Genomic DNA, 26,315 nt, shown 5'->3' with positions numbered 1-26,315 from the left:
GTTATCAATGCATTCTGCAAGGTGTGTGTGTGTGTGTGTGAAAGACACAGGTGCAAGGTCCAATTCACGGCTGCACTCATGAAATTGCAGAGTTCTGGTACACATTTAAGAGGCCTGGCAGGAGAAGCATGCAGCAAGTTTTACTGGTACACAACAAAACTAGTTTTAATGGTAGTAGTAATACTTGTGTTATTTCCCCCCATGGCAAATTGTATACGATAAGGAGCCACTGCAACTAAACTCTTTAAGTTCAGTAAATCATAAAGGCACTGCCTCTGTTATCAGTTTTGTTGAAAGGAATATGAAATAGTTCTGTTTTTAAATATTTTAAGTCTGTCATTGTTTTGAACATATTTTATGTGGGATAATTTAGGTAATTTCTGTGGTTTCATTGTTCTGGTTGCTTTTGATATTATTTTCCCCAGATCACAATCAAGGGTTTCCATTTGACTCTGTTATGTTCTCCCAGTAAATGCATTCAGTTTCATAGTACCAGTAGGGCTAGGAAAGCTTATCAATCTGTATGAGTTTATGGTCAAGCAGCAGCAAGTAGTTAACAAATACTGTTCTAAGACGTTGTTGTTAAAGCCTAATAACTAGCAACAGGTGAACAAGTAAGTCAACATTATGAAACTGCACAAACTTTTACAACTGTAACTTGGGTCAAACATTCATTTTGTCTTTAGAGAGCTTTTAATTACTTCACTAATAGTTTTTAAAGTTTGGATTCAATCATAGTGTTCTTGTCTTTGCTGTATACTATGTTGCTAGCATGCATAGTGTTTGTGCAGTTGGGTCACGCTGGCACAAGCAGAATGTATATTTCAAATTTTGCCGGCCATTAGGACAGTTAGCCTATTAGCATATAGTATATTATTATCTCTGGGTAAATCTGTAAGCAAAAATGCCTTTGTGTTGCAGATTATGACTTTGATGAGTATGACAAACCTGGTGCTGAACGTTCACGCAGGAGGAGAGGAGAAGATGATGATCTAGAGAGGTACATTTTCTTTTATGTTCATATATCTACAGGACAACTGCTGTGCTGTATAAAATGCAGGCATTGCCTGTTGTAATGGTTTCTCACTAATAAATTAATGTATTGTTTTGTGTTTCAGCAGATCGTTATGTATGGACATTTCATTACAGTTACTTTAATTATTGGCTAGATTCTTCTTGGTCTTTGCTTAACACAAAATCATAGAGTCTGCACAGGATTTATAATTGCTTAACATTTAGTGATATTAACCAGGGGTGTACTCACTTTGTTGTACACTACTTACTCACAGCTAATAATGCAAGCCAGGTCTTTTGCAGTATAAATAAGTAAGAAAAACACCTTTGGAAGAGACAGGAAATACCGCTTGTTATTTTATTGCATTGACTTGCATTGTATTTTTAATAACCGATCATTATTATATGCTTTGTGTCATATTCTAATTCTTTAAATTGAGAGTTGTTTTCTTCTAATGTGCAATAATATTTAAAATATGCACAAAACATCTGCTTTTCACAAGCAAAGAAAATCTGCTCAGCTATCAACCTTGAAGCAATGTGTTTTTAAATAATTAATTGGACTGTTAAAGAAACAAAATCACAAAGTTACATAATATAGTTGTATATAAAGTTTCCCTGTTAAGCCAACTGCCTCAGACTAAAGAGTCTTTCAGAGAGCACTGCAACTGTTAACCCTTTTCCAGTTCCTTTGGTTAGAGTTTGAGGTTGAGATTGGGCACATAAAAAGAAAACTGTTATCACATTGGTACATACAGGGGGAATTATTATAACATAATTACATATTATACCATGATCTTTATTCCTCACAAAGAATACCCAGAAAACAGAAATGCTGTGTTGTTGCAATGTTTTCATTTTTATTACCTTAAAACAAGGATATATTTTATCCCAATTGTTCTACTTAAAATCATTTTAATTATGCTGCCTTAAGATTATGCCTTGAGAATTAACCCTCTGCACCTATATCTGACTCTGCCAACTTGTCTTTTTTGCTTAAGTGATTTAGAAGAGAATTTGTTGGAAGAGGATTGGCCATCAGGTAAAAAGGTAAAAAAAAATCTCTTTGAATCTCACTTTTTTTGTTTACTTTGATTTCATTCTAGGTGCCAAAAAGCACTTGGCTTGTCACTGTGTTTTCTCTGCGTAAAGCAGGATATAGGAAAATAACATCCAAAACATGAGTTAGTGTTAGTGTAGAACATTTAGAGAATAGAAGTGGACTTGTAGCAGGTGGCTCCTCCACAGGGGGAACTGTTGATGTGAACCAGGAGGAAGTACTGTGGACAAAAAAGAACTGTGTTGACCTGTCCAGATTGCCTTCACCACATGGGAATAGTGTATCCTTTGGGGTTGGAGGTAGTCCCCCACCCCCATGCTTTATACACACTCACTCTCAAGCACAAAATTAAGTAGAGTAGAATACAATTTTAAAAGAACACAACAAAGTTTTCCTTTTTTTTGTTTCAGAATCCCTCAGAAGTGTCTGATGAAGAGCTGAATGATGACCTTCTACAAAGTGATGATGAAGATGTGAATATTAGGTAAACTAATCTTCATATACAATCTATGGGTAAACCAGTATTGTCCGTGCCATATGTTGAAGTTTATTGGATTTATTTGTAAAGCTGTGAAAGAAAATCTCCTGTTTCGAAGGTTTCCTCATTCATATTTTATTTCTGTTTTCCGTTTTGTTTGTGTTCAGTGGTCAGGATGTGAGCCTCAATGCCACATACAGCCTGGTCACGTCCTTTGACCAGCAGGACAACTCACAGGAAGCTGACTACACAGATGATGTTGTGAACCTGGGTGCAGAAGGTTATGAAGAAGGGGATGTAGAGGAGGAAGGCTACCAGCAAGAGGGGGAAGATGAGTACACGGAGGAATACAGCCAGGATGACAACGCAGAGATGCCTGAAGACCAAATGGATTATGCTGGAGAACTAGCTGAGGGTGAAGATGGCTGCCAGGACGAAATACTAGACATTCAAATCAATGAGCCTATAGATGGTGAATTTCAAGTGAGTTATCACATTTGCTTACTCACATGTAAAATCCTGTGAATGCACACACGCACAGACAGACACATATAACCTCCCTACTCCCTTTTCTGTCTAACCCTATTGTATCCAAGAGATAACATCTGTTTTCTTGTCTCTGTAAGGGCACAGTCTGCATTGGAAATCTATTAAGGAGAGGGAGATGTATGTTGCTGTTCTTTGGGGGGGGGGCTTAGATTCATTATCACTTCCTGCCAGTTAATTTCTCCATCTTGCTGACAAAGTTTGTGTTGACAGCTTGTTTGGAAGGAGGTAATGCTCTGCTCTCCAAATCCCTGTGCCATTGTGACCTTGGGTCCTGTATCTTTGGAGGAGTAGGAATCTGCTTTGTGTTGAGGAGATGTGCTGCCATTCGGCAGAGTTTAATGTGGGGGGGGCCTTTATCTCAGGCTTTAGACTGGATCTGATAAAGTCTCATGCAGGTGAAAAGATTATTGACCTTCCTGAGGACACCCTATACAGTTTTCTAATGATTGATGTTGGTTTCCCTTTTATTCGTTTCCCTTCCCTCTTAGCCCAGACTAAGAGGATCAAAGATAAGACCAGATCCATGTGCATATGTCCGTTATGGTCCATTTACCAAGGTGAGATGCTGCTTGGCACCTGACAGAGATATATTAGCCTGCCTCCATTCTCCAAACAAAGATAAGATACTGACCTTACTAAAGGTGGACAGCACAAGTCGATGCCTGTTTTTAGATTTTGGAAAATGTCTGTTAATGTGAATATGTATTTGTATTATCTGTAAGACAAATAACTCTTTACAAGGGCACTGAACTGCTTGGCCTTGTCATTTTACTTGCCATGGTATTCAGTGAGTACTATGTGGAACAGTTTAAAGGATTAAGCTGTTGTGTTCCCTTGGGGCATCCTGTCCATCCATCTGGTTTACGGAGTGCGTTTTTTCTTTTTTTCTTTTCTGCATTAATGTGTGCTGTTGTTTGGCAGGTTAATGGAGTGCAACAGCGAACACCATCGTATGACCTACAGTCTGACTTTATTTAGCAGTGAATATTTGTCATGCAGATAGGATGCTTGAATTAGTAGCAACTCCTGCCAGTCATGTGGCCACAACTATACCTTTTTTTTTTCTTGTTGCCTTTCTGGAATGACTATTATGTTTATACAAGATTATTTTAAGTGATTGTAGTGTTGGGTGGAATTTTGTTATGGACTAGGAAAAGAAATATTAGTAATTTCCTAGCATGTTTACATCTGTGCTACATTTTTGGTATGGGGTCATGAATTTACAGAGCGGTCAGTGATTTGTGTGGAGTCAGTCAATGATATTTTCACCATCATTGAAGCAGAAGAAAAGTTTTTTTTTTTTTTTTTTTTTAATCTGTGCCTGCATTTCTGTATATCATGTCAAACATTTACATCTCATTGAATTTCAAATGTTGTCAGGAATAGTAATGAAGCCTTGCTCCCACTGTTATGGTAATTTGGGTTGGGGGGGGTGTTACATGGTACCTCCCAAAAATCCTTTCCATAATATATCAGTGTTTGCCTTTTATGCTCTGGCTAATTTTTTGCCTTTTTTTTAAATGCTATGTCTTAATTGTAAGTATGAAAGTTTATCAATATTAATCCCACTCAGCGTGGGTGTAGTTCAGACCATATATCCATGTTTTCTATTGGATGTTACTCAATCTCATCCTGTTTTCTTTGTCTATATGTTTGCCTTTTATTATAGGACGCTTGGTAGGAATAGATCAATGCATATGTAATCAATGTATATTATCCATGTGATCTTTAAAGGATGATGAATATCAAACCTCCTATGATGATGAACCTGTTGATGAACATGGAGTCCATGAGGAAGAGGCCCGTGAGGAGGAGGATGAAGGGGTTGAAGAGCAGCAGGAAGAGGAGGAGGAAGACACTGCAAAGGGCTCCCAGGTCTTTGACACAGAGGAGGTATGCTAAGACCCTCCATACTTGCACATACTTTGATTAATTGCATTACTTCAGAAAATTCTGTTGAAACCCAGCATAGATGGAGCAGATGATATCCATTATCTTCACTATAGATTAAACAGTTGATTCAATAATAATTTGTCCCAGAAAAGTTATTATTCATTAAAACTATAGATATCCTTTTACAGTGTCTGATTGTTCTTACTAGCTCACAGCATGTTTGAACACTAAGAAGGCAAGTGAGTATTACAGTTTTAGAACTTGATAAGTTTATTATTATATATTTTTTAATTTCCTTAAATTTGGGTCAGATTAAAATTGTTGCTCAGCAACTATATCGTCAGTTAATTCAGCTCTAGACAATAGTACAGGCAATTTTGTGTTACACTGCAAACTATGATAAAATAAAACACAATCATATTAGGTGGGTTATTACTGAGCCAAATTGCATGCACTTTGAAAATGTCTTCAGTTTGAAAATGAAGCTGTGCCTGAAGAGGAGACAAAGGAGGAATCAGATGAGGAGGAGGATGAGGAAGATGAAGGGTCTGGTCGCATACGGTTCAAATCTGAGAGAACAGATAGCGCTGTTGTTCGGCTGGCTGATGCAGGCAGTAAAAGGAGGAATATCCCTGAAACACTAGGTAAAAATCTTGAGTATCTTCTTCTACACTACAGAACCTGTGTTTTATCCCAAGCTTATGTTTTCCTTGGCAGGAAAATGCAATAAATCTGTATTTCTCTTTTCTATCTGTTAGAACTGTCAGAGAAGGCCAAGCAAGACCTAATGCAGTTTGAGGAACAAGAACAACAGAAGAGACTGAACCGTTTTGGAGGTCGGGGGAGAGGAGGAGGTGGACGAGGGAGCAGAGGAAGAGGAGGCTTTGGAGGTTTTGGAATGGTTGATTTTAGAGGAGGACACAGGGGAAGAATGAGTGACCAGAGGCCTCCTTTAATGGGAAACATGGGCATGCAGGTAAACAAAATTAAAAGTATAAAATCATTCATTACTTAGGCAATTCTTTACAAGGGCAGCTAAAGGTGGTACAAGAATATCAGTGTCTTAGGTCATCTAAAATGGCTTAACTTTTTATTTTCTTGTTTGAGTGATTAGGATAAGGTTGCATGTCCTTTTACTTTTGTTTGCCCCTGCTCCCTCTACACTGTAAAACCTCTAAGGCAATAGATGTCATTAATTAATTAAAGTAAATCTAGACAGTATTGTATGTATACTGTATGTGACATTTTATTATTCAGTATCACCTTGAATGGCTCATTGGTTCATAAAAAAATAACTTCAATAACAAGTAATTGAATAAAAAGAACTACCAATGATGATTCACAATATTGTGGTGGAAGTGGAAGGTTGCTAGCTTTGGCAATTGAACTAGTTATAATCATCTTCCCTTCCTGTTGGTCATAATGTTAATGTTCATTTCCACCTTTTGTTTTTTCAAACACTGAATGAAGTTCCATAGTTAGCAATTATGCTATACAGTGTACAAATGCAAAATAACACAAAAATATTGCAAAAGTAACATAGTGCATAAATAATAATATGCCTTTATATTATTATATATTTATACATTGTATACCTTTAAGGCTGCATAACATTTCATTCCAACTCTTCATTTTTTAGGTTGCATTAATTAATGATAATAAGCTGTACAATTCAAAACAAAACCTAAAATGAAAATTTAATGGCAGATGGACAAAATGCCAACACCACAAACAGTCTCCTGACTGCTGTTAATTAGCTCATACTTCTTACAAGATACTGTAGTAGTCATGTTTAACTTCTTGACTAATTTGGTCAGTGTCTTGTTTGTTTGTTTGTTTGTTTGGTTGGTTGGTTGTTTAAACAGATACACAGGCCAATTATCAGGGACTTATTTTAAGTATCACTTAACTGTATAATCATTATTCCAATATTTATCAGTTTGTTCATCCATTGTTGGTATAGTCCATATATGTAAATCTTAAGGTGAGACTTTCACTAAATGATTTAAGGTTACCATTTTCAGTCTTGCTGGTGAATTGACTTGTTGTGCCATTGTGTGGCTGCAAGCAAGACTCAAGAATCAGAATCTTCCCAGTAGGAAATTTGTTTTGACAGGTTGTTTTGGTTTTCCTTCCTTTCCATTTCCCCATCTCTTTGCAATTAGCAGCCATCATCTCGAATGCCTCCTCCTCATCATCAGCAGCAAGTGCAGTCACAGCAGCACCACTCTTCTCGTCCAAGAGGACCTCCTCCCTTTCAGGGGCATGGGCGACCCCTAACCCAGCAGCCCCTTCAGCCCCTCATCCCCCCACATGTAGCTCACCGCTCCCCGCCATTGCGACCCCAGATGGAGCCGCCACCCCGGATGATGAACTCCCTGCCACCCAACTTCTCACAGCATCACCAGCAGCCTCCACAGCCCAAAAACATCCACATTAACCCCCATTTCAGAGGACCCACCTCATCCTCTGTACAAGGTAGGTTAATATACAATCACTCAAAGGCTTCCTGCTGCTCTTCAACCCCTTCATCCTCCTCCTCACTATACTTTTAAATGTACTTCTGTACAAAAACCCCTGTAATTTCCAATGTTTTGTGGGTTCACCACAGTGGTGCATGATTACATTTTGTAGTTTCATTCAGTCTTGAAACCTATGAAAAATAAAGCTCTTCTAATTACATCCACAACTCACCTCAGTAAATGACAAAAAACATGATCAACTGTGCCAAGACAAAATATTGGAATATCTGTTGTGTGAAACCTTATGTGTTTTTGTGATTTTTGCTTTTGTAAGTGGTTGCTAATGATTTTACCCTTTACAGTATGAAAATAGATGATTTACTAAATATTCATATTAAAATACTTTACCTGCTCTCTTCCAAGAGCATGAATATATTAAACAAATCTATTTCTAATCTAGTACCAAACTCTCATTTTTTTTTTATTTTTTTTTTTTAAGTTTCATAATATCAGGTCAGAGTATAAAGATCATAATTGTTAGTGTAAACTGCAGTTTAGGCGCCTGATGCCATTTGGTTTGCAGCTTTCCTGAGTTATGCTGTTCTGAAAGGTGTCTGGATTAGAATGTCATTTTGTTGTTTGGTTGAATGACAAGTGAATAGCTCTCTCAGCCAGTAATGGGTTTATGCTCCATTTTTTTTCTGGCAGCATCACTATTTCATTCCCTGAGATGGGTTTATCTGCCCTGTCTGTCCAAGCAAAGATTGAAATTTTGTTAGCAAAGTGTGTGTGTGTGTGTGTGTGTGTGTGTGTGTGTGTGTGTGTGTGTGTGTGTGTGTGTGTGTGTGTGTGTGTGTGTGTGCGTGTGTGTGTGTGTGTGTGCGCGCGCACGCGCAAACCCCAATGTATGCATGTGTCAGAAATTGCCTTTGGTTATGATTTAATGTGCATGTGTTTGTATACAATATATTTTTTATTTAGATATTTTGAATATGTTTATTTAAATAATTAATTTAACTAATAGTATTATCCCAATTGTTAAACAGTAAATTACTTATATGCTTTTATTTGGCAAATCCATGTGTATTTAATATTACTTTAAGCTCCCTGGTCTTTACCCAGCAATATAAAGATTTGAGGAGAAACTCAAAGATCAAATTTAACATGTATGTTCATGGATCAGCCTTAAGCATGAAGATGTCTAATGGTTTCCTACCTATCTGCGATCACCATCCTCTATCTGCTTATGGCACTTCTTTTTCACTGACACCCACCCCCCATCTTTCTCTTTCTCTCTCATTGCAGTGCCCTTGATGCCTCCTGTTCAGAGCCAGCCCAGACCTGCTGTGGGTCCTCAGAGGTTCCCTGTGAGTAGCAGCTGCTCCTCTCCCTCCCTTTCAACTCACTTTCTCTCCCTCTCCACACGGGTAGCATCCATTTTTGTGAGGGCAATATCATTATGGCAATTAGATTGCCTGCCCTGGCCAAATACTGTTAAAGCAAATGTGTAAACAGTGATATGGGTCTGGCTGCATGGCTGGAAATGCGTGATAGGGGCTTTAGGCTGTAGACTTTTAGGGTTTGGGGCTGCAGTGGCGGGACTTAGTTAGCAACTCTTCATGGATGGGCTGGGGCTCAGACTAGCCAGCTTGGCATATAATGGAATTGTGAAACCAGGATATACTGCCAATTAAAATTCACTTTCCACAAGTTTGTGTCCCAAAGGCACGGAAGACCTTTTTTGAACGGTATTTGAATTAATGAAACATGGTGGTAGTTTGATGGGACTCGGTTGAGCCCCTTGCCTTTTTGAACCATGTATTCTGAAGGCTGAATTTCACGTCAGAGAAAAGGAATCTTAAGTCCGTGATTTCCTGAAAGAAAAGGTCCTTTATTTCACTCACAAAGAACCCATATAAGAGATGACAGAAATGCCTTTAAAGTAATTACTGTATTGAGAGAAATGGTATGCCAGCAAGTCAGCCAAAGTGCCTTAAGTTACTCGTCCTTCTATTAATGATGTCCAGACATCAGGTGGTGCTGGAACTGAGTGACATCTTTCTGGAAAGTGCATTTTATATGGATTTATGCAAATTAGTCATTGGAAAATAGCTGCATCCAATTGCATTCATGTGGATTTACAACCCTGTTGGCACATGAGCCAGGCTTTCATGCAGGAGTCAGTCTTTGTCAAAAAATTGTATATTTAGCGTTTTATACAACCTTCAGTGTCTACACGATATAATTTGTGTTCCCTGGGATCTGTGATGGTGCTCGATATTGATAGCATGGTAGCAGGGAGCTGTTTTGGCTGTTATCAGACAGGCGAAGGTGGGGTTGGAAGGGCATGCAGACAACTGGGCTGATGAACAGCATAGTGTTGGATCCCCCAGCTGTCAATCACATTTAGGCTGCTGTTGCCAAGGACACAATTTGAAATGCAGGTGACATACCAGCCGGCAACGTTCCATTTACCAGCGAGCACCTGATTACTCATGATTATCATACATTATCATCCCATCAAATTTAATTGTTAAAAGGCCGGGCGAATGGGGGTCATAGCCTCTAGTATTACTGCATTAAATTCTTGTTGGCGGAGACTGGTTTTGAAATATTAATCTCTCTTAATAATCAGTTTAAATAATGACATTCATGAAATAAAGATACCACCAACCACACCATTTGAAAATGTTGCCAGTATTGCGCTAATTTCAAGTAGCCGATACTTTTTTTGAAATCCCTTTTTTTTCCCTTGTTCCACATTTGAATAATTTTATTCTTCTCTGAAGACAAAAATTAGCAGTCACAGCCTTGACTTTTATGATTTGCGAATAGTATCAAACCAAAAACAAAGCATCTGTCTTATCATAGAAGTTAACGTGAAGCCCAGAAAGAGAGAATCTCTTCAAGCTAAAATTTCCATTTTTTATTAAATAGGTGACATTTGGCCTCTTTGAATTATTTGTCTTGGTTATCCCCTTACTGCTAAGAGGTATCCTAGCATCAGTTGCTTATTGAGCAGCCTGTTTATCAGGGATTAGAAGATGTGGGGATGAGCCACGTTATTTTAGAGGTATTATATGGACACTAGAGCTCTTATTGTACGAATCTGCCTGTCTGACCTTTTAGAACAGTGTGATTGTGCCCTCCATTGTGATCCCCTGTCTTTCTAAGCCCCTTTGATTAACTTTCTGTTAAGCAAGTTTTTGGGACTTTGGCCTTCTAGCTTTCTAACACCTCACCTCTCTAAATACCGCTACGCAGCAGTGGAATAAAGATGGATTAAGCCTCGATAGCATCTTAAGTAATTTACAATAGGCTCGAAGGAGGCAAGCAGCCCATTTGTGGAAGTGCCACGTGTTGAATAGCAGGTTAATTTTTCAACAGAGATGGATGTTTTAAAAGAATAAAGGAGACAGTTATGAGGGGGATTCAAATTCCAAGGGGGGATTAAAGGGTTGTTATCTAGTTTTCCTTGGAAGATAGATGGGGAGTAGTGTGCATGCAATGATTAGAAAGCTGTCGAACATGCGGAGTGGTTGAAACAAAGATGAGGGCACTTATCCCCTCCTGAAATACCCTTTCCTTGTTAGAGACAGGCTTTTAGAAGGTTTATCAACAAAGCCCCAAGTAGCATTAATGCGGGTTTGCTCTCGAATTCATGCTGAAGGCTTTCTTTAATATTGGCATGCATATTGATGTTTACAACTCAAGATTCTGCGTCTTTTTAATGACCCTAGCCCTTCAATTACAAGTACTGCCAGCCTGATGCAATGCTCCACAACAAATTCCCATTTTTATTAGTTTAATTTGTTTGTGATTATTAAGTTCCCAGTGTGGCCTTTAATTCCTGAGTTTCATGTTTTCCTAGGGACCGGGAGACTTCCAGCAGCATATGCCTGGTAATTTTGGTCAGCCCCAACGGCCACCACATTTCATGGAGCCCTTTAGAAACCAGCCACCCCAAGGACCCCAGGACAGAGAGCCCTTCTATATGGGAGGTGAGTCTCACACCAAGCTGGAAGAGGGCTTACAAAGTTCTCTGAGCATATTAAGCCTATTCAGCATCACCTCCGGCAGTAGGCCTATGTGGGATGCCACTAGCTTTGTTACTCGTGGTAAATGCATGTGTGTATATATAGTGGCTTCAGAGTATACTAAGCACCATTTTGCAAACTTTATTGTGTTGTACATTTATTTGACTCCAGTGTTCCATCATTGTGACCTTAATAACCCATAATGACAGACAAACGTATTCAGTTAGTGGACAGGTATTAATTAAGGTAATGGCAATTGCATATCTACATGAAAACTGACTTCCTCTCTCCCAGAATCTACTTCAAAACTTTAGCATCTAACTACAAACTGGAAATGCAGTGTGTTAAAGAAACAGGAAAGTTGACATAAAATGAGTTTATTCATGAGGTGGATACAAAGCACGCTTTTAGTCGAATACTACAAGGACAGTGGAAACGGTAAATTAAGACAAAGTGTGCACATCTGCTACATGTTTGTCAAAAACCAACCCAAAAACATGAGTCCTGCACACTTGCTTTACAACATTTCAGTCTGTTCAACCTTCATTAACTAAGTACTACATTAATTGAATCAAATGTATTACATTAAACAGTGGGCAGCAATGGTTGATGTTTTTTACATCAAATTTGTGCTAAAATGCTGTTAACGCAGACCTTTTACTCGTAAATATCTTAGAGGTAGTTATTTTAGACCAGCTATATCTCAGTTTTACAAAGGCCTTTTTGCAAATATACATGTGAGTAAAATTCTCTTTTTGAAGCCCTCTGTTGTTGTTGTTTTGTGTTTGAGTGAGAAATTATTTGCCAAGGCTTTCTATTTTAAACTTTAAACTTAAAAAAAAAACCTTTTAGTTTAGCAGTGAAAAACGTTTATTTGTCTGGACCTTGACTGGAGAGGTTATCGAGTAAGTGACCCTTCAAATTTAGATATTTCAGTTGCTGTGACAGTTCAAATTGTGGTCAGGTGCATCCTGTTTGCATCACTTTTCTTTTAATTGTGTACATATACCTTAAATCGACCTGTCGATGGGTTTTAGTTTCCATAGCAGAAATTTCCTTGTAAATCTTTAGAAAATTTGTAAAAGTACATCCAAATCAGTGTGCATTTAAGTCTACTACTACCATATGAATATTAGAGGATTCCAATATTTTCCCAGTCAGGAATTGTTGAGCCTAGTGCAGAGGCAGAGGGCACAATGTAATTAAAAGTGCTAGTCAAACCCCAAACGACCATGATCGAAATTGGCATTTTTGTTTCTGCCAGTGGATATTACAGCCACATTATTATTCTGCGTTATGATTCAGTTTTAAATCTGTTTTCATTGCAGCTGATTGCATTTTGCTTTTATCAATATGCCAACTTTTACCCTCTGGCTAGTGTAAAACCCTTTTTTTTCACAATTCCAGCACTGTTACACCATTGTTTGTGTGCACATTGGAAAAAAACGATACACAAATCAAGCAAATAAAAATTGCTACATAAAAATTCAACATATATAAGATCTCACAGTTTACTCAATATCTTTACGACCAAGCCATGAAGGTACTTTCTGTGGAACACAGTGATATGGTGGGAGCAAAGATCAAGACAATAGTCTAGAACCATTTCCAAGGCTCTTAGAATAAGACCACAGCATCCCTCAATAATCATGAAATAGAAGAAGTTTCAGTTGTAGTGTAGCCAAACTGAGTAATTGAGCCAATTTCAAGCCAAAAGGTCCTGCAACAAAACTGCTCTAGATTAGATGAGCCTCATGGCTGGGATGACGCCTTTTAGCACAAGAGAGACGTGAAGCATTGAGCCATGACAGTGCTGGAGTAGCTTCAGAACAAAGTCTCTCACTGTCATCCAATAGCACAGCCAAAGCCTTGAACCTCACAGAACATCTGTGGAGAGACATGAATGTTAGTTCACATATGCTTCCCATCCAAACCCTTCTGATATCTGCTAAAAAAAAACTGTCAGGAAGAAAGGGATTAACTATTTAAATGTTGTTATGGTGAGCTTGTAGATACATTACCAAGAAGACTGCCACAGGTGCTTATATCAAGTATTAAATTAAGGGTGTTTTTCAAATTTTTAAATCTGATTTGCAAAAACATCTCAACTATGTTTATCAATTTGTTAATATGGGTTATTGTGCATAACTTAATGGGCTAAATGGCAGTTTTTTCCATTTATAATGAAATGTATGGCATTATAAAGTGTGCAAAAAGTGAATACTTAAACTAGATTTATGAAACACGAACATACATATTTCAGATAAATCAAGACTTTTCAGTGTTAATGCAGAATTAAATAATGTTTGCACTTTTCACCTTGACAGAATTTTTTCTTTTTTCATTTCACTCTGCATAAAACCATACATATAGAAAAGGAGTTACTGGTCTATTAAAATTCGCTCACAAGACAAAAAACTGACATCTCTGTTGTGTTTTTGTTGTTTGGTTTTTCTTACGTGGGCATAGAGCGCACAGAATCAACACGGTTTCCAGGGCAGCACTTGTTTGATCACCAGGGCCCCAGCCCTCTGATGAACAACAGCAACAACCTCCATCAGCAGCAGCAGCTGCCCGGCCAGGGCCACATGGGCTTTGGCCCACCTGGACCAGCCTTCAACCAGCCCGGTCAGGGCCCGCTAGGACTGTTTCCGAGAGAACCACCAAGACCAAACCTCCCTCCCCACCAAGGTCACCAGGGGATGGTCGGCTTGAATCAACAAGGGGGCCCCCCTAACCAGCCCAGGGCTTTTATGGGCCCTCGTCAGCCATTTGGTCAGCAGGGAAACGTTTTCCCTCCTCCACAAGTTCAGTTTGGGATGCAGGTACGACTAAGAGTAAGTGATTTTTATAATGAGTAGACAGATAATGTCTATGATTTTGTGCTGATGCACAACAATTGTGTGTTGTTTCTATTTGTCTTCTCCTGATTTCCTGAAATTTCATAGTACTTTGATGTTTTCCTTGCATTTCCCCATGCCTGGCAAACACAGATTTTTCTAGCGTGAATGTATGAATTTTTGTAGATTTTTGTTGTCTGGAGAGCGATGACTAGGCTGCTTTATGCACAAATAAACTAGACTAGTTACCATATTTACCACTACTGAGGTGATGAGGGACACACTGATTCTGTATGACACCTCAGCATCATGTCAAGAGACAGAGACAAGAGCTCCCTCTAGTGATTGAAACACTATTGTTGTTGTACTACATCGATACATGAGAGCTCTGTTTACAGGTTGATTATTAACAGTAACTGTCTGTTCTAATGTTGATAGTAAGCAGTTGTAAGACTTGTTAATATTGTGTTTTTAAAACAATTAACTGGTGTGGACAGTGATAAAAGCTCTATTTCTACTAGTTATTTATGTTGTAGTTAATCTTCTTTTTCTGCTATTTTAGAATTTAATGCACGGCCCTCCTGTGTCCCAGCTTCCACATCACAACCCACTGCCATCCCATCAGCCCATGCACCAGCACCCGCACCATAGGCAGGAGTTACCCCATCATCAACATCATCATCATCAGCAACAGCTAAATCTCAATGAGCCTCGTCCCATGATGCACCATGGTGAAAATCCCTTCCGTCAACAGCAGGTACACGGTAGCCCCAGGCAGATGACTCCTCGCCCTCAGAACACCCATCAGCTCAACATGTCCAACAGGCAGAGGATGGTGAGAGATTAACTAATTAACTCAATTATCTAAAAAGCAGTTACATAGCCTCTGTATTTTATCAGTGTGTGGTCTAATTATTCCACATTTTTCTATCAGCATATTTCCTCAATAAACAAAGCACATGATGGTAAAAAAGCTAAATATATATTAAATACAGACACACAACTAAATGTTTACATTGTGCCTCGTCCTTAGAACACACCTGTCTCTAAGCAAATGCAGCAGCGCAACAGCAACTTACGGGAGCTCCCTGTAGCACCTGGCAACGCAAGCATGAACAGTGCCCGTCCCGCCGCCACCCCCACCACTCCATCCTCCAATGTCAGGCCTGTTGCCAAAGCAACACAGGGGGTGCGTCCCGGGCAGAACACTCAACCAGTGCCTGATGGTGGCAGAGGAAGAGGCCAAGTTGCTGCCATGACTCAATTGCAGCCTGGGGGAGCATGCAGGACAGTGGTTCAGAAGGAAGTCCCTAGCACACCATCCAACACAGCACCACAGGTCAGCTTTTTAACACTCGTGAAAAAAATGAAGAAAGGGGCAGCCTGAATTTGTGTGCTTAATGCACAAATGATTGCATGAGTATCAAGTGTGTGTTGTCTTTTTTTAATTTTTTTTATTAAATGGTCTGGAATGGTATTGTAAATGAGTAAATTGAGTTTTTTTCTGTTAAAAGCAATGGTGCAGAAATTCTAGGTTTTGCTGAGCTTGTTAAAATGATGAGAGGATTCCTACATTAAAATCCCAGTAATAAGGTTGTTAATGACAGCAGTCTCGTTACATTGGAAAGAACAGATCATACTACTACTTTCACCTTGACTGCATTGTGTGACCATGTTATATCATTCAGATAGGACAAAGTGGTTAATGGCTCGTTGTCCAGTAAATGGAGGCAGACATTCATATTGTCAGCATATGTTTTGTGCCATAGGAACCTGATGAGGATGAAGAGACTCGCCAGTACCGCCTGAAGATTGAGGAGCAGAAGCGTCTAAGGGAGGAGATTCTGAAGAGGAAGGAGTTGCGACGGCAAATGCAGGCTGGCGTCAGAAAAAAGGAGTTGCTGGAAAGACTTAACTCCCAAACAAACACTCCTAATCAAAGCCCCTCTCCTACACAGACTCAGCCTGTACAACAAAATCAGCAAACGCCACACCCTATACAACAGCAACCGCCACCACAACAGCAGCAAGCAGAACAAAAACAACAGCAGCAGCAGCAGCAGCAGCAACAACTACAACCACAACAACAACAACAGAGACCGCTTCCTCAGAGAACACCACAGTCATTAAATCCATCATTAACGAATCCCAGACAAGGCACCCCAGTCCCTCCCAACGGTGCCACTCGGAACCCTACACCACGTCCAAATGTCAAGGCACGCCTGCAGATGGTCAAAGGTAGCACCCAGCAGCAGCCGAGCCCCGGGCCTGGTCAAGATCTGCAATGGAATCAACCTCAACAAAATAATCAGCAGCTGCAGCAACAACTACAACGAAGGAACAGTGCTCTGCAGAATGTAAATAGACCTGGCACTCAGATCCAGTCCACTCAAAAGAGTGTACCTGTAACTCCTTCAGCCGGCCCTGGTCAGGCCCAGGTTCAGAATCAAGTACCTAAGCCTGGGGCTAAAAGAACTGTTATGCAGCGAACCAGGAGTTCTAGTGCTGAAGGCCAGCAAGTGCCACAGAAAGTCAGAGTTGTCAAACTTTCAGCAGCGGTGAGCATATAACTTAATTTTTACCCAACAACTCTAGTGTTCTGGTCCAACATTTATTTGATTCTCTTCAGCCGGGGAAACATAGTTTCATAGTTTTAAAATGAAATAGTTTTAAATGTCACTGATTGCCCTTACACTATCTATTTTGTAATCTAACACATATCTAACCTATGGGAATGACAGAGTGATGTCTGTGTCATTTTGGCAAAATTGATCTGTTAAGAATTTCTTTTCTTCTGGTTTGGGAACTGGTATTTAAGCCACAATGTCTTTACGCACTTTTTACCTTTAGAATACAGAAAGGCTGTAGGCATTAAGAAGAGCAGTATGACATTTATCTGTAGAGTTGCAGACATCTCGTGACTGCTCTTAAAGGTTGATATCCTTGTTTAAGGGCAAAGAAGCACTCTTTTAAAGATGGAGGACTTGAAGAGGGTAAAACAAGAATGACACTAACACCAACAAAGTCCAGAATTACCACTGCTGGCTATTATATACCCACTTGATAAGTTACTGCTGTGGACTTAATTACATATTAATCTTTATTGAAAAACCACAAAAGCATGAATGTTAAACATTCATACTTGTCGTTGATAAGACACATTGGTGGGATGTGATTGTATTTGAAATAAGCTCCTTTCCAACTCCAGAGGATCAAGCTGCAGAGCCAAAATTGCAGGCTGGCTGCAGATGAAGATAACTGGGTGTCAGTGCGCTAATGGAAACCTGTGCAGAGCTATCTGATGTAGCGCATCTTAGAGAGAAAAGGGGAGTGGGGTGGAGAAAGAGAGATGGAAACAGAAAGACACAGCAAAGGCCTATAGCTACGGTGAAAAGAAGATCTCTCTCTCTCTCTCTCTCTCTCTCTCTCTAGATGCTTCCTCTTCCACATTGTTCTGCTGTCATCGGCAGAAGCTTGACAATGTTATCTTCTCTCTTCTCGTTTTTTTCTTGCTCTCTCTCCTTTCTGTCATCCCTCAGTTGCTTTTTTCCATCAACTCATCTCTCAGGTGTGAGGCAACAAAAGAATGCCAATCCAAGAGCCTTGTAATTAATCTTTCTTGGTTGAGGGGGGGGCAACATAATACCTGTGTAAGAAAGTTGCCACTTTTGAGGATTTGGATTTGTATGGCTTAGGCACACAGATAAGAGGCAAATTATATTTTCATCAGGCATAATACAAAACAGCGCAAGACACAAAAGCTGAGGAGGAGGGGGGTGTGAGGGGGATGGAGTACACATCGAGCTGCTGTCGTTCCAGTGTAATGCAGCTTAGCATTTGATGGGTGCAATCAGGAGCTGTGATTTCTATAGGAGGGATTAATCCATTTACTCTCAACTGGGGACAGGTCAGAGATATCGCCCCTTTTCTTCTCCTGTATTGATCTGTCACATCTCTCTGAAGAGTCGGGGAAGAGACGACCTTCAATTCCTCCCCGCATGTCAACAGAGTTGAGCTGTGACTTTATTTGATAATGAGACCATCACCTTGTTGGGTTGATCTTTTTTCCCCACAGCCTGTGTGATAGGAATCTGACTCCAATGCTGCCACAATTTCAGTTTGCTTTGTAGCTGCGCCCTTGCATTTCCCCTTGTTGCCCAGAAACGTGATACTTTGCCCTAATGCATATTTTGAGCAGGAGTTTATTATGCCTGCAAACTAACCACCTAACACACATAATAAAGGCTGTCATCGTAGTTGAGGTGTTAAAATAGTGTTTTCCTACATCATCCTGTTTCCAGAGTGGAAAGATGCCCGAAGCCACCGGCAGCCCAGTGCAGCAACAAGGCACCTGTCCGACAACCCCACTCATCCAGGGCGTTCAGAGGAAGGTGACCATGACAGGACAGCAGCAACAGGGAGCAGGCGGAACACTGCAGGCTAGCCGAGGGGGCATGGCAAACCCACACCAAAACAGGGTATGATGCAAATGAATGCTGGTTTTCTTCTGTGCAGTGGACACAAGCAGCAGTGTAACTTATAATATAGATAAAAATTGAGCAGACTGTGGGGTAATGGCAGATGTTATATTAAGAAGCCAAAATGTGTCGTGTAAAGTTATCCTATGCCGCTGGCACTAACCTGGTATTCAGCAAAAACACCAATCGAGCAGTAGTGGTGATAAGACAGGACAGTATGCCAGGTGCAGGAGTATTGACAAGCTGAAAGCAGTGTAACATAGGAGGCTACACAAGGTCCCCTGGCCTTTCTGCACGCCTGTCACCACCAGGCTGCTGTCACAGTTACCATACTCACTGATGCTGACAGGGTAAGGCAGCCACCATGACGCTTGCATGGCTCTTCTCCCTTTATGTACCCCCACCCCCAATTCACCCACACACACACTCCCTCTACCTTTTCTCTTTTCAGGGTCTCTCCCTCCTCTCTCTCCTCCTCCTCCTGCGCTTCCTCTGCAGCTGAAGAAACATACCTCTCACTCATGAGCTCACATAAAGATATGCCATGCCACATGCATCATGTTCTGACATTGATGTTCTATGTAGAAATATGATAAGTCAATCACATAAAAGGATGGTGTGTCTTGAGAAGTGTGAGAGGAAAACAGCAGCGTTTAAAAATATTTTTCTTTGTACAGTAAAGCTCCTCTCCACCTGGCTAAATCCACCATTAATGCCACAACATGCTTTTTTGTGCAGAAAAAGGTTCAGTTTCTATTTTCGCCATTTTTCATTTTTCACTTTTCTCATATTTTCCTTCATATGTGCAATTTTTTTCTCACACCTGGCACTGGTGTAGGTTGTTGTTTCGGGCCGGGGCCGAGGTAGAGGAGGTCAAATGGGTCGAGGTCGTCCGATGGCCACCAGGCAGAGTCAAAGGGGTGCGGAGAGCGGGCGCTGTACTGTGTCCATAGAGGGCCTCTCTTCGTCTACAACTGAAGTTCAGCTGCAGAACCTTCTCAGGTCCATTGGCCCCATAGAGGTTGGTACCAGATGCCTGAAACTTGATGTTTATGTGAGCATATTTATTGTATTTCTGTGATCTACCTTTGATAGCATTTAATATTTCCATTTTGCATAACTTACATAAAATTAGTTGCAGTTGCTCAAAGCTGTAAATAATGTGATGTACATATGTCCTGTGATGAAAACATAAAACATAGACATATACTTGCAGCCACTAGTGCTGCCCCTGAAATTTTCTTAGTGTGATCCCATAGCGCCCTCTGTTGTTGTGATTAGGTAGATAGTGGGTCAATAAATTAATCAATTTCTCTTCACCACCCTCACTCCCCCTTGTGGGTGAGAGCGGTATCTTGTATTTAATTTGTGATTTTCTTTCTGTGTATTGCAGATGTTCAAAATGATGCCCCAGCAGAGGAAAGCAGTTGCCAAATTTTCCAGTCCCCAGCACGCAGCAAGTTTTCAAATGAGCTTCCACAGGTAATCAATAGTCCATCTTTTCAACATCTTTTTACGCATGCTAATTATATTATGACATTTTGTGTTAGTTCTCCCATTTATCAACATGAAGATCTCAATATGTAGTTCCTGTAAATGCTGCACTAATAAGTGTTGATTAGCATCTCCTCTCAGTGATTCAAACATTGTGGGTCAACATATTACAATTACAATTATCACACAGGCACATGATTGATTTATCCCACATTGATGTGTCGCTGATTGATGGATGAGGAGCACGCTAGAGCCAGGGAGACCAGTTACAAGAAGTCACTTTCTCCTGATGTGGGAGCATCTCATGCAGAAGCTGCGCAGCTCCAGTTTGGCATAGGAATATTTCTTCAACCCTGTGGGGTTCACATCTCTGCATAGACGCATCATTCGTCCCCTATCAGCTTGGAACAGTGAACACAAAGACATTAGCAGAGAGCATGCCTGTGTTTAACTGTGTTTTCCATTGTTTTGAAATGGTACCGGAGAGACACTGGACAGTTAATCCTACTTTAATGTAGTTTAAGAATGTTATTGTACATCTTACACAGACACATGAGTAGAATTTATCATGAGATAATGGTTGCTCCCTTTGTCAGTACGATTCATTATATCAAACATAAAGAACCACTTTAACACTGTAATTCTGATGTGACCACTTTAACAACTTATATTTAATATTATTTGCGGCTCGGTGTTTAGCTTATAGGCAGGGCTGGTTGTGGCAGACTGTGGCCAGCTTACCTATGTGGACTCCTCCTTAGCAGTATTTCTCCGTCTCTGTAGATGGCAGCATTTCATCACTATTGGAGCTTTTTTTTTTAACCTAAGCTCATTTCAGGTATGAACCTCCCAGCAGTGTTTGGGTGAATAGCACTACCTAGTGGAGAACTTGCAAACAGGCACAGAGGTGACTTGGTTTGATTATTCAACATGCATTACAATCACTAGAACCAAATTGTCACAGAATGCAGCATGAATACATTGTGACTAAGTTTCCAGTATTTTGTTGATTACGTGGTGCTTTAAGTTTCTGTGCTTGTTGTCAGATCGTCTCACTACTTTAAGTTAGTTAATTTGGTCGTTTGACATTACTCTTTGTTCTAAACGTTATTAGGTGTTTTAACTGTTACCTGCATTTCAGAAACATCTTCTATGACTTTTGGATCTATATTTTATTTGTATTTGTCTGATTATGAAGTAGTTGGATTTCTAATCTGCACTTGGTGCGCTTTAAAAGTACGTATTTATGGTTTTGGGTTTTTTTATAATTAAAAATAAAAAGTATCTTGATGTAATATTTGTCCTCTTCTGTAGATCAACAGAGAATATCTTACAGTTCTTCAGGATATACACCCACAGTTTATGTAGATTATGGAGGTAGGATTAACATTTGACTTTCTCCTTCTAGTGCAACTGATTTGAAAGTGTATGACTCGGTTGATAATTTAAAATCTTGTCACTGAAGTGCTCAGTGTATCTGAAATAGCATTTTGTAGATGAACAGAAAAATTCCAAACACTGAAGGTCCTGTTGGTATAACGTCAACATTCAGAAATTCTGGGCTCTCTCCTACAGGCATTTGTACAATCACTAATGACTGATCTGAACATGTGAACCTGTTCTTGGTAGTGCTACCACATCATAGAAAACTTCAGTCGATTTCATGAGACAACATTATCAAAATAGTGGCAAATTACACTCATTTACTTTTTCCATTATCCGATCTTTCAGACATCGTTAATCGATTTTTACTAATAACTAAAGTTCGAAACCAAACCTTGTGTACATTATTCACAAGAATGTGAGGGGGCAACCATTATCTGCGTAGTGATCATGTACATAAGTAGACTAGAACTTTCACTTGATATTTATCCTGTTATATTTCTTTGAAGTTATTCTCTTTTCTCATGTTGTATCAAGTTAAACATTTTTATATGTAAGCTTATGATTACGTGTCCAGACAAAAATCATTTTACTAGTGTTTTGTTTCGAATTGAGAGGCAAAATGGATTTAAAAGAATGACTGGACAACATTTCTGTTTATAAGATATTTGATAAAAAGTTTAAGGAAAAACAAGAAAATAAAAACATGGCCAATATACCCTGAACATGCAGGTATGTGAAGCCGGTTGAACTTTAGTCCAAAGATGTGTGGTTGTGTGTGGTGTCCACGTGTCTGGTGCCTTTCCATATGAAGTATTTACTTATTTGTGCTGCATTTTATTCATTGATTCTGTAAGTTACTGAATTTTCAATGTGCAATCTATCATACATACTTTTAAAAAGCATTTACCACCTTGGGAATAATGCACAACTTTTGAATATCTATATTTAACTAATTTTGTAAGTTTATACACTGTAGCAACAATATTACAAGAAATACTGCCTCTTGAAGATAAGGGGGAATGCCACTGAATTTAGTTGTTAAAATTATCTGCTTCATAGTTGAAATGAAAGATTTTCAACTGCTATTTAACTGTGATGTCATACTAAATGTGCTGCTCCATGTAAAAGGTTCAGTTAATATTACAGCACCCAATAGGACTTCAACACAAACGCACTAGAAAAACAAAGTTTTTCCTTTTTGTCCAATAATAATCTTCTAGCTGTGCATCTGGGTGACATCACAGGTTGTCTTTATGAAATAGGGGTTCATGTTGACAAGTACCTTCTGGCCTCTGTCCTTAAATGCATGTGTCTGTCAAAATCATAAATTGAGTGGTATTGCCCTTAAATTAGCTACTACTTGAAATAAGTCTAAATCCATCATTTTAAAATATGCTGCACATACGTACACACACACGCCCGTAAAAGTCAGTGGATTCTCAGCTACTCATATAGAGATATTGGCAGGAAAAAAGGTGTCGGAAAATGTCCAAACCCTGCAACTTCCTTCCTGATTACTTGATGTAAAACTTGAGGTTGTGTGGTTTCAAGTCTTTTGTATGTTGTACAGCTGTGTTTTACTGACTTCTTTATGTTTTATTCCTTTTTTCAGTTGAATTGATGTTTAGGTTTTTGTTGTCTAACATTGCTTTTTATTTATTTATTTATTTTATACTGTCTTTTCATGTTGTGGGTTAAAACTCGAGTTTTAGCGCTGTGGTAAATCCTGTGGATTTGAAATCGTATTGGCAATGCCAGTTATAGTGACATTGTTATGAGACTTTGGGTCTTGTACTGACAGAACAGATTCACGTTGAATCTATTTGTACCTTTAATCTTAAGGGTTTTTTTAAGATGTGTACTTTGAGCTTTTAGATACGATGCTTGATTTCTCAGAGTAATTGTCTTGAGAAAAATGCTGCTGATTTATGACTAGATTTACTGTAGGATGTTTAACTAGCAGGATGTTTGCACACTCATATGTTTGCAGTAGGGTATTCAGATCACTCATTCACGAAGGCTCGTCTGTCAGATGTTTATTGGACTTTCTTTTGCTTGCATACGAGTCTTTGATTATGCTGGCTAATGAGTAGCATCAGAGTGTTTGCACTAGCTTTAGAAAGAAAAACTCAAAACTAACTTACAACCTTTTTTAAACAGGTTCCTGTAGTGAGCAAGACTGCTGAAATAATCATTTCATGTTTTTTCTTTTTCTTCAGGTGTCATCCACTTCGACACAGCAGTCATAAATACTCATCAGTGTTGTTACCAACCTCGAAAGCACCGTTAAGAAACCATGTCAAAGGTTTAGTAGGATTTAGAAAATCAACAAATTGGATCATAATTCTGTTATTTGCTACAGACGATTGTACAAATTCAACAACGTAGATACACTGCCCAACTTGAAAGCAGCTGTTGGTTTTTGTTCATGTTTGCGCCAAGAAAATCACGCACAGACTTGAATGTTGCTTGAGCATCACCTTTATTTTTACCAAAAATGCGTTATTACATAATAATACCATTAACCGTAAGTTGTTCGTTGATAAATTCATGGGAAATACCAACACCTGAATTTTGAGTTGGCAGTTTGTTATTGCATAAAACTATTACCAGTTTGTACCTCTAATGTTAGCTTGGCCTACTTTTAGAAACCCAGTGGGTCTTTTAACACCACTTACTGCTGTTTCGAGACCACTTGAAAGACTTTTCTATCCTGCTGGTATAAAAAAAGAAATAGATCTGCTGCATGTTTATGCAACACTTGCAGAGCTTACAAGTGTTTTCTGATCAGGCTTTTTTAATACATACTTGTTTTCCTCAAGTTGTGCTTAACAAGCAAGGGGATACATGTGTCATCTCCTGTTTTGTCCTTCTTTGGTCAAAGTAGTGGTTGCACTTTGTTAAAGTTTACTATACAAAAGATAGATAGACTTGAACCAGCAAAATCCAGCTTCAGCTCTTTTTTTTTTTTTTTTTTTTTTTTAACATTTAAATATGTGACTGACAGTAGAGATAATGATGACATGAAAGGTGCTAACTGGTGGATCAAAACATCTGCTAAACTGCTGGCATGGTCCAACTCTTGTTTCACACTGGGCTGTTGGAGGTTGGAGCTGCACTGGGATTTTGTTTTGGACGATACTGTTGATGTTTGTCTCATGTGAGCACATATGATGTATGCTTGTTTTTTCAGCAGCCGTGTCCGTGATGCTTGGTGACTTCTCCTGCCTTAACTCACTCGCTTGAAATTTCCTTTACAGACAATCCAGACTGTGGCCTTGAAACGAAGACTTAACTTGAACTTGTTTCCCTCACTAAATAGATGGATGCTGCCTTCAGATGGGTGCTCCTTCCTGCCGTTGCTGTTCTTCTATCTTGCGTATATGCTAACAATTACTCATGTTTTCCCTGTTTATGCCATTGTTGAATGAACTTAAGACTTCTGTACCAAGCAGGGTGGCCAACCTGGATTTCCATTGTTTGTTAACCCTTTGGATGGAGGTTTCCATCTCTGTGATGACAGCCGGGGTCACAGAGCAGACACGTAACTCTAAAGCCGTTTTATGGCTTTCACTGCACCAAAGGTCATCCCAGCTTCTTGGCACTGATTGTTTGGTTGGATTTCCAAAAAAAACAAAAAAAAAAGTCACTGCAGTAGTTTGCCCGTCTTGAACAGTGTGGTGCATCTGACAATGACTGACAATCCAAACTGTTGAGTTTTGACTGAAGCTGTCGACAAAGCATCATGCCGTGTTTTCACTCTTCACATTGGAGTAATCATGTTTTGTGTTGGAATACTCTGCAATCACTGTGAAAGTCCGTCTGATGGTGTAAACCATAATATTTGTAAAGAGGAAAAATTATTTTACTAGAACTCTGTTGTTTCATAAGAAATGTGAAATTTGATACCAGAATTTTATGTCAAATAAACTTGTTGACATGCACACTGGAGCTGACTTGTTTTTATTGTGGAGCGGGGAGAAACATTTTGTGGTCCAGATTTTCTTCAACTCAGGTCAAAATCCCTAGTCAGACTGGACCAGTTGTCACCTGACAAACACGTACAGTGATTCCTAAACTTTTTTTTAACTAGCCAACCCTGAAAATTAAGTATTTATTTACCACATCTTAACACTGTAACGATAAAAGCAGTAGTTAGGTAGATAAAAATCTACAAAAGTCTTTCTACTGTCAGTGTCCAAACTAGGGTTGTGAAACACTGATCTGAAGGAATTTCACCTAAAGTCTTTAAACCAGCAGTTTTTTTTCCACAATGAGGTGTTGAAGAGGTTTAAAGCAGAAATAAAATGGTCTAATATGTGAAGTATTTGTTTCTATTTGACCATGTTCCCGTCTTCAGAACCAGAGCCAACATGGAAAGTCAGGAGAATAAAAGAAATGATGACTTGTTTGTTCAACCTTTTGGGTTTTAAGCATCTTAGTATCACAAATAGTGAGTCCAGCTGGCAACCACATTTTCTTTATTTTTGATGAAACCTTCATAATAATGTCCCTCAAGATCTACGACTGTGTCGTCAGTGGAGCCATTTGTCTTTCTATGAAATCCACGTTTGTAATCGGTCTGTTTCAAGTAGTTTGGTCCTCGGCCTCGGTTTATTGACGG

At 39.3% G+C, this 26,315-nt stretch overlaps 1 protein-coding gene across 3 annotated transcripts in view; it reads left to right on the top strand.

The window, feature by feature from the left end:
* rbm33a (RNA binding motif protein 33a) overlaps nucleotides 1-25,635 on the top strand; it is a 28,636-nt gene extending 3,001 nt beyond the window's left edge. The window contains exons 2-19 of one of the 3 annotated variants that reach the window (XM_026361438.1): nucleotides 922-1,000; nucleotides 2,016-2,064; nucleotides 2,485-2,558; nucleotides 2,720-3,035; nucleotides 4,836-4,994; nucleotides 5,467-5,638; nucleotides 5,753-5,970; nucleotides 7,163-7,472; nucleotides 8,762-8,823; nucleotides 11,328-11,457; nucleotides 13,963-14,330; nucleotides 14,896-15,168; nucleotides 15,367-15,672; nucleotides 16,103-16,891; nucleotides 18,635-18,811; nucleotides 19,650-19,832; nucleotides 20,205-20,293; nucleotides 20,496-25,635. In XM_026361438.1, coding sequence (XP_026217223.1) covers nucleotides 922-1,000; nucleotides 2,016-2,064; nucleotides 2,485-2,558; nucleotides 2,720-3,035; nucleotides 4,836-4,994; nucleotides 5,467-5,638; nucleotides 5,753-5,970; nucleotides 7,163-7,472; nucleotides 8,762-8,823; nucleotides 11,328-11,457; nucleotides 13,963-14,330; nucleotides 14,896-15,168; nucleotides 15,367-15,672; nucleotides 16,103-16,891; nucleotides 18,635-18,811; nucleotides 19,650-19,832; nucleotides 20,205-20,293; nucleotides 20,496-20,544 — 3,803 coding nt within the window. In that variant the 3' untranslated portion in view covers nucleotides 20,545-25,635. Of the gene's footprint in view, nucleotides 1-921; nucleotides 1,001-2,015; nucleotides 2,065-2,484; nucleotides 2,559-2,719; nucleotides 3,036-4,835; nucleotides 4,995-5,466; nucleotides 5,639-5,752; nucleotides 5,971-7,159; nucleotides 7,473-8,761; nucleotides 8,824-11,327; nucleotides 11,458-13,962; nucleotides 14,331-14,895; nucleotides 15,169-15,366; nucleotides 15,673-16,102; nucleotides 16,892-18,634; nucleotides 18,812-19,649; nucleotides 19,833-20,204; nucleotides 20,294-20,495 lie in introns of all 3 variants that reach the window. The other 2 variants (XM_026361439.1, XM_026361437.1) reach the window with 2 other exon arrangements.
* Nucleotides 25,636-26,315: the final 680 nt, after the last annotated feature.

Source organism: Anabas testudineus, chromosome 2 (assembly GCF_900324465.2).
Source record: "Anabas testudineus chromosome 2, fAnaTes1.2, whole genome shotgun sequence".
Classification (NCBI taxonomy): Eukaryota; Metazoa; Chordata; class Actinopteri; order Anabantiformes; family Anabantidae; genus Anabas; species Anabas testudineus.
The sequence above is the reverse complement of the archived record's forward strand: the minus strand, read 5'-3'. Positions and strand labels throughout refer to the sequence as shown.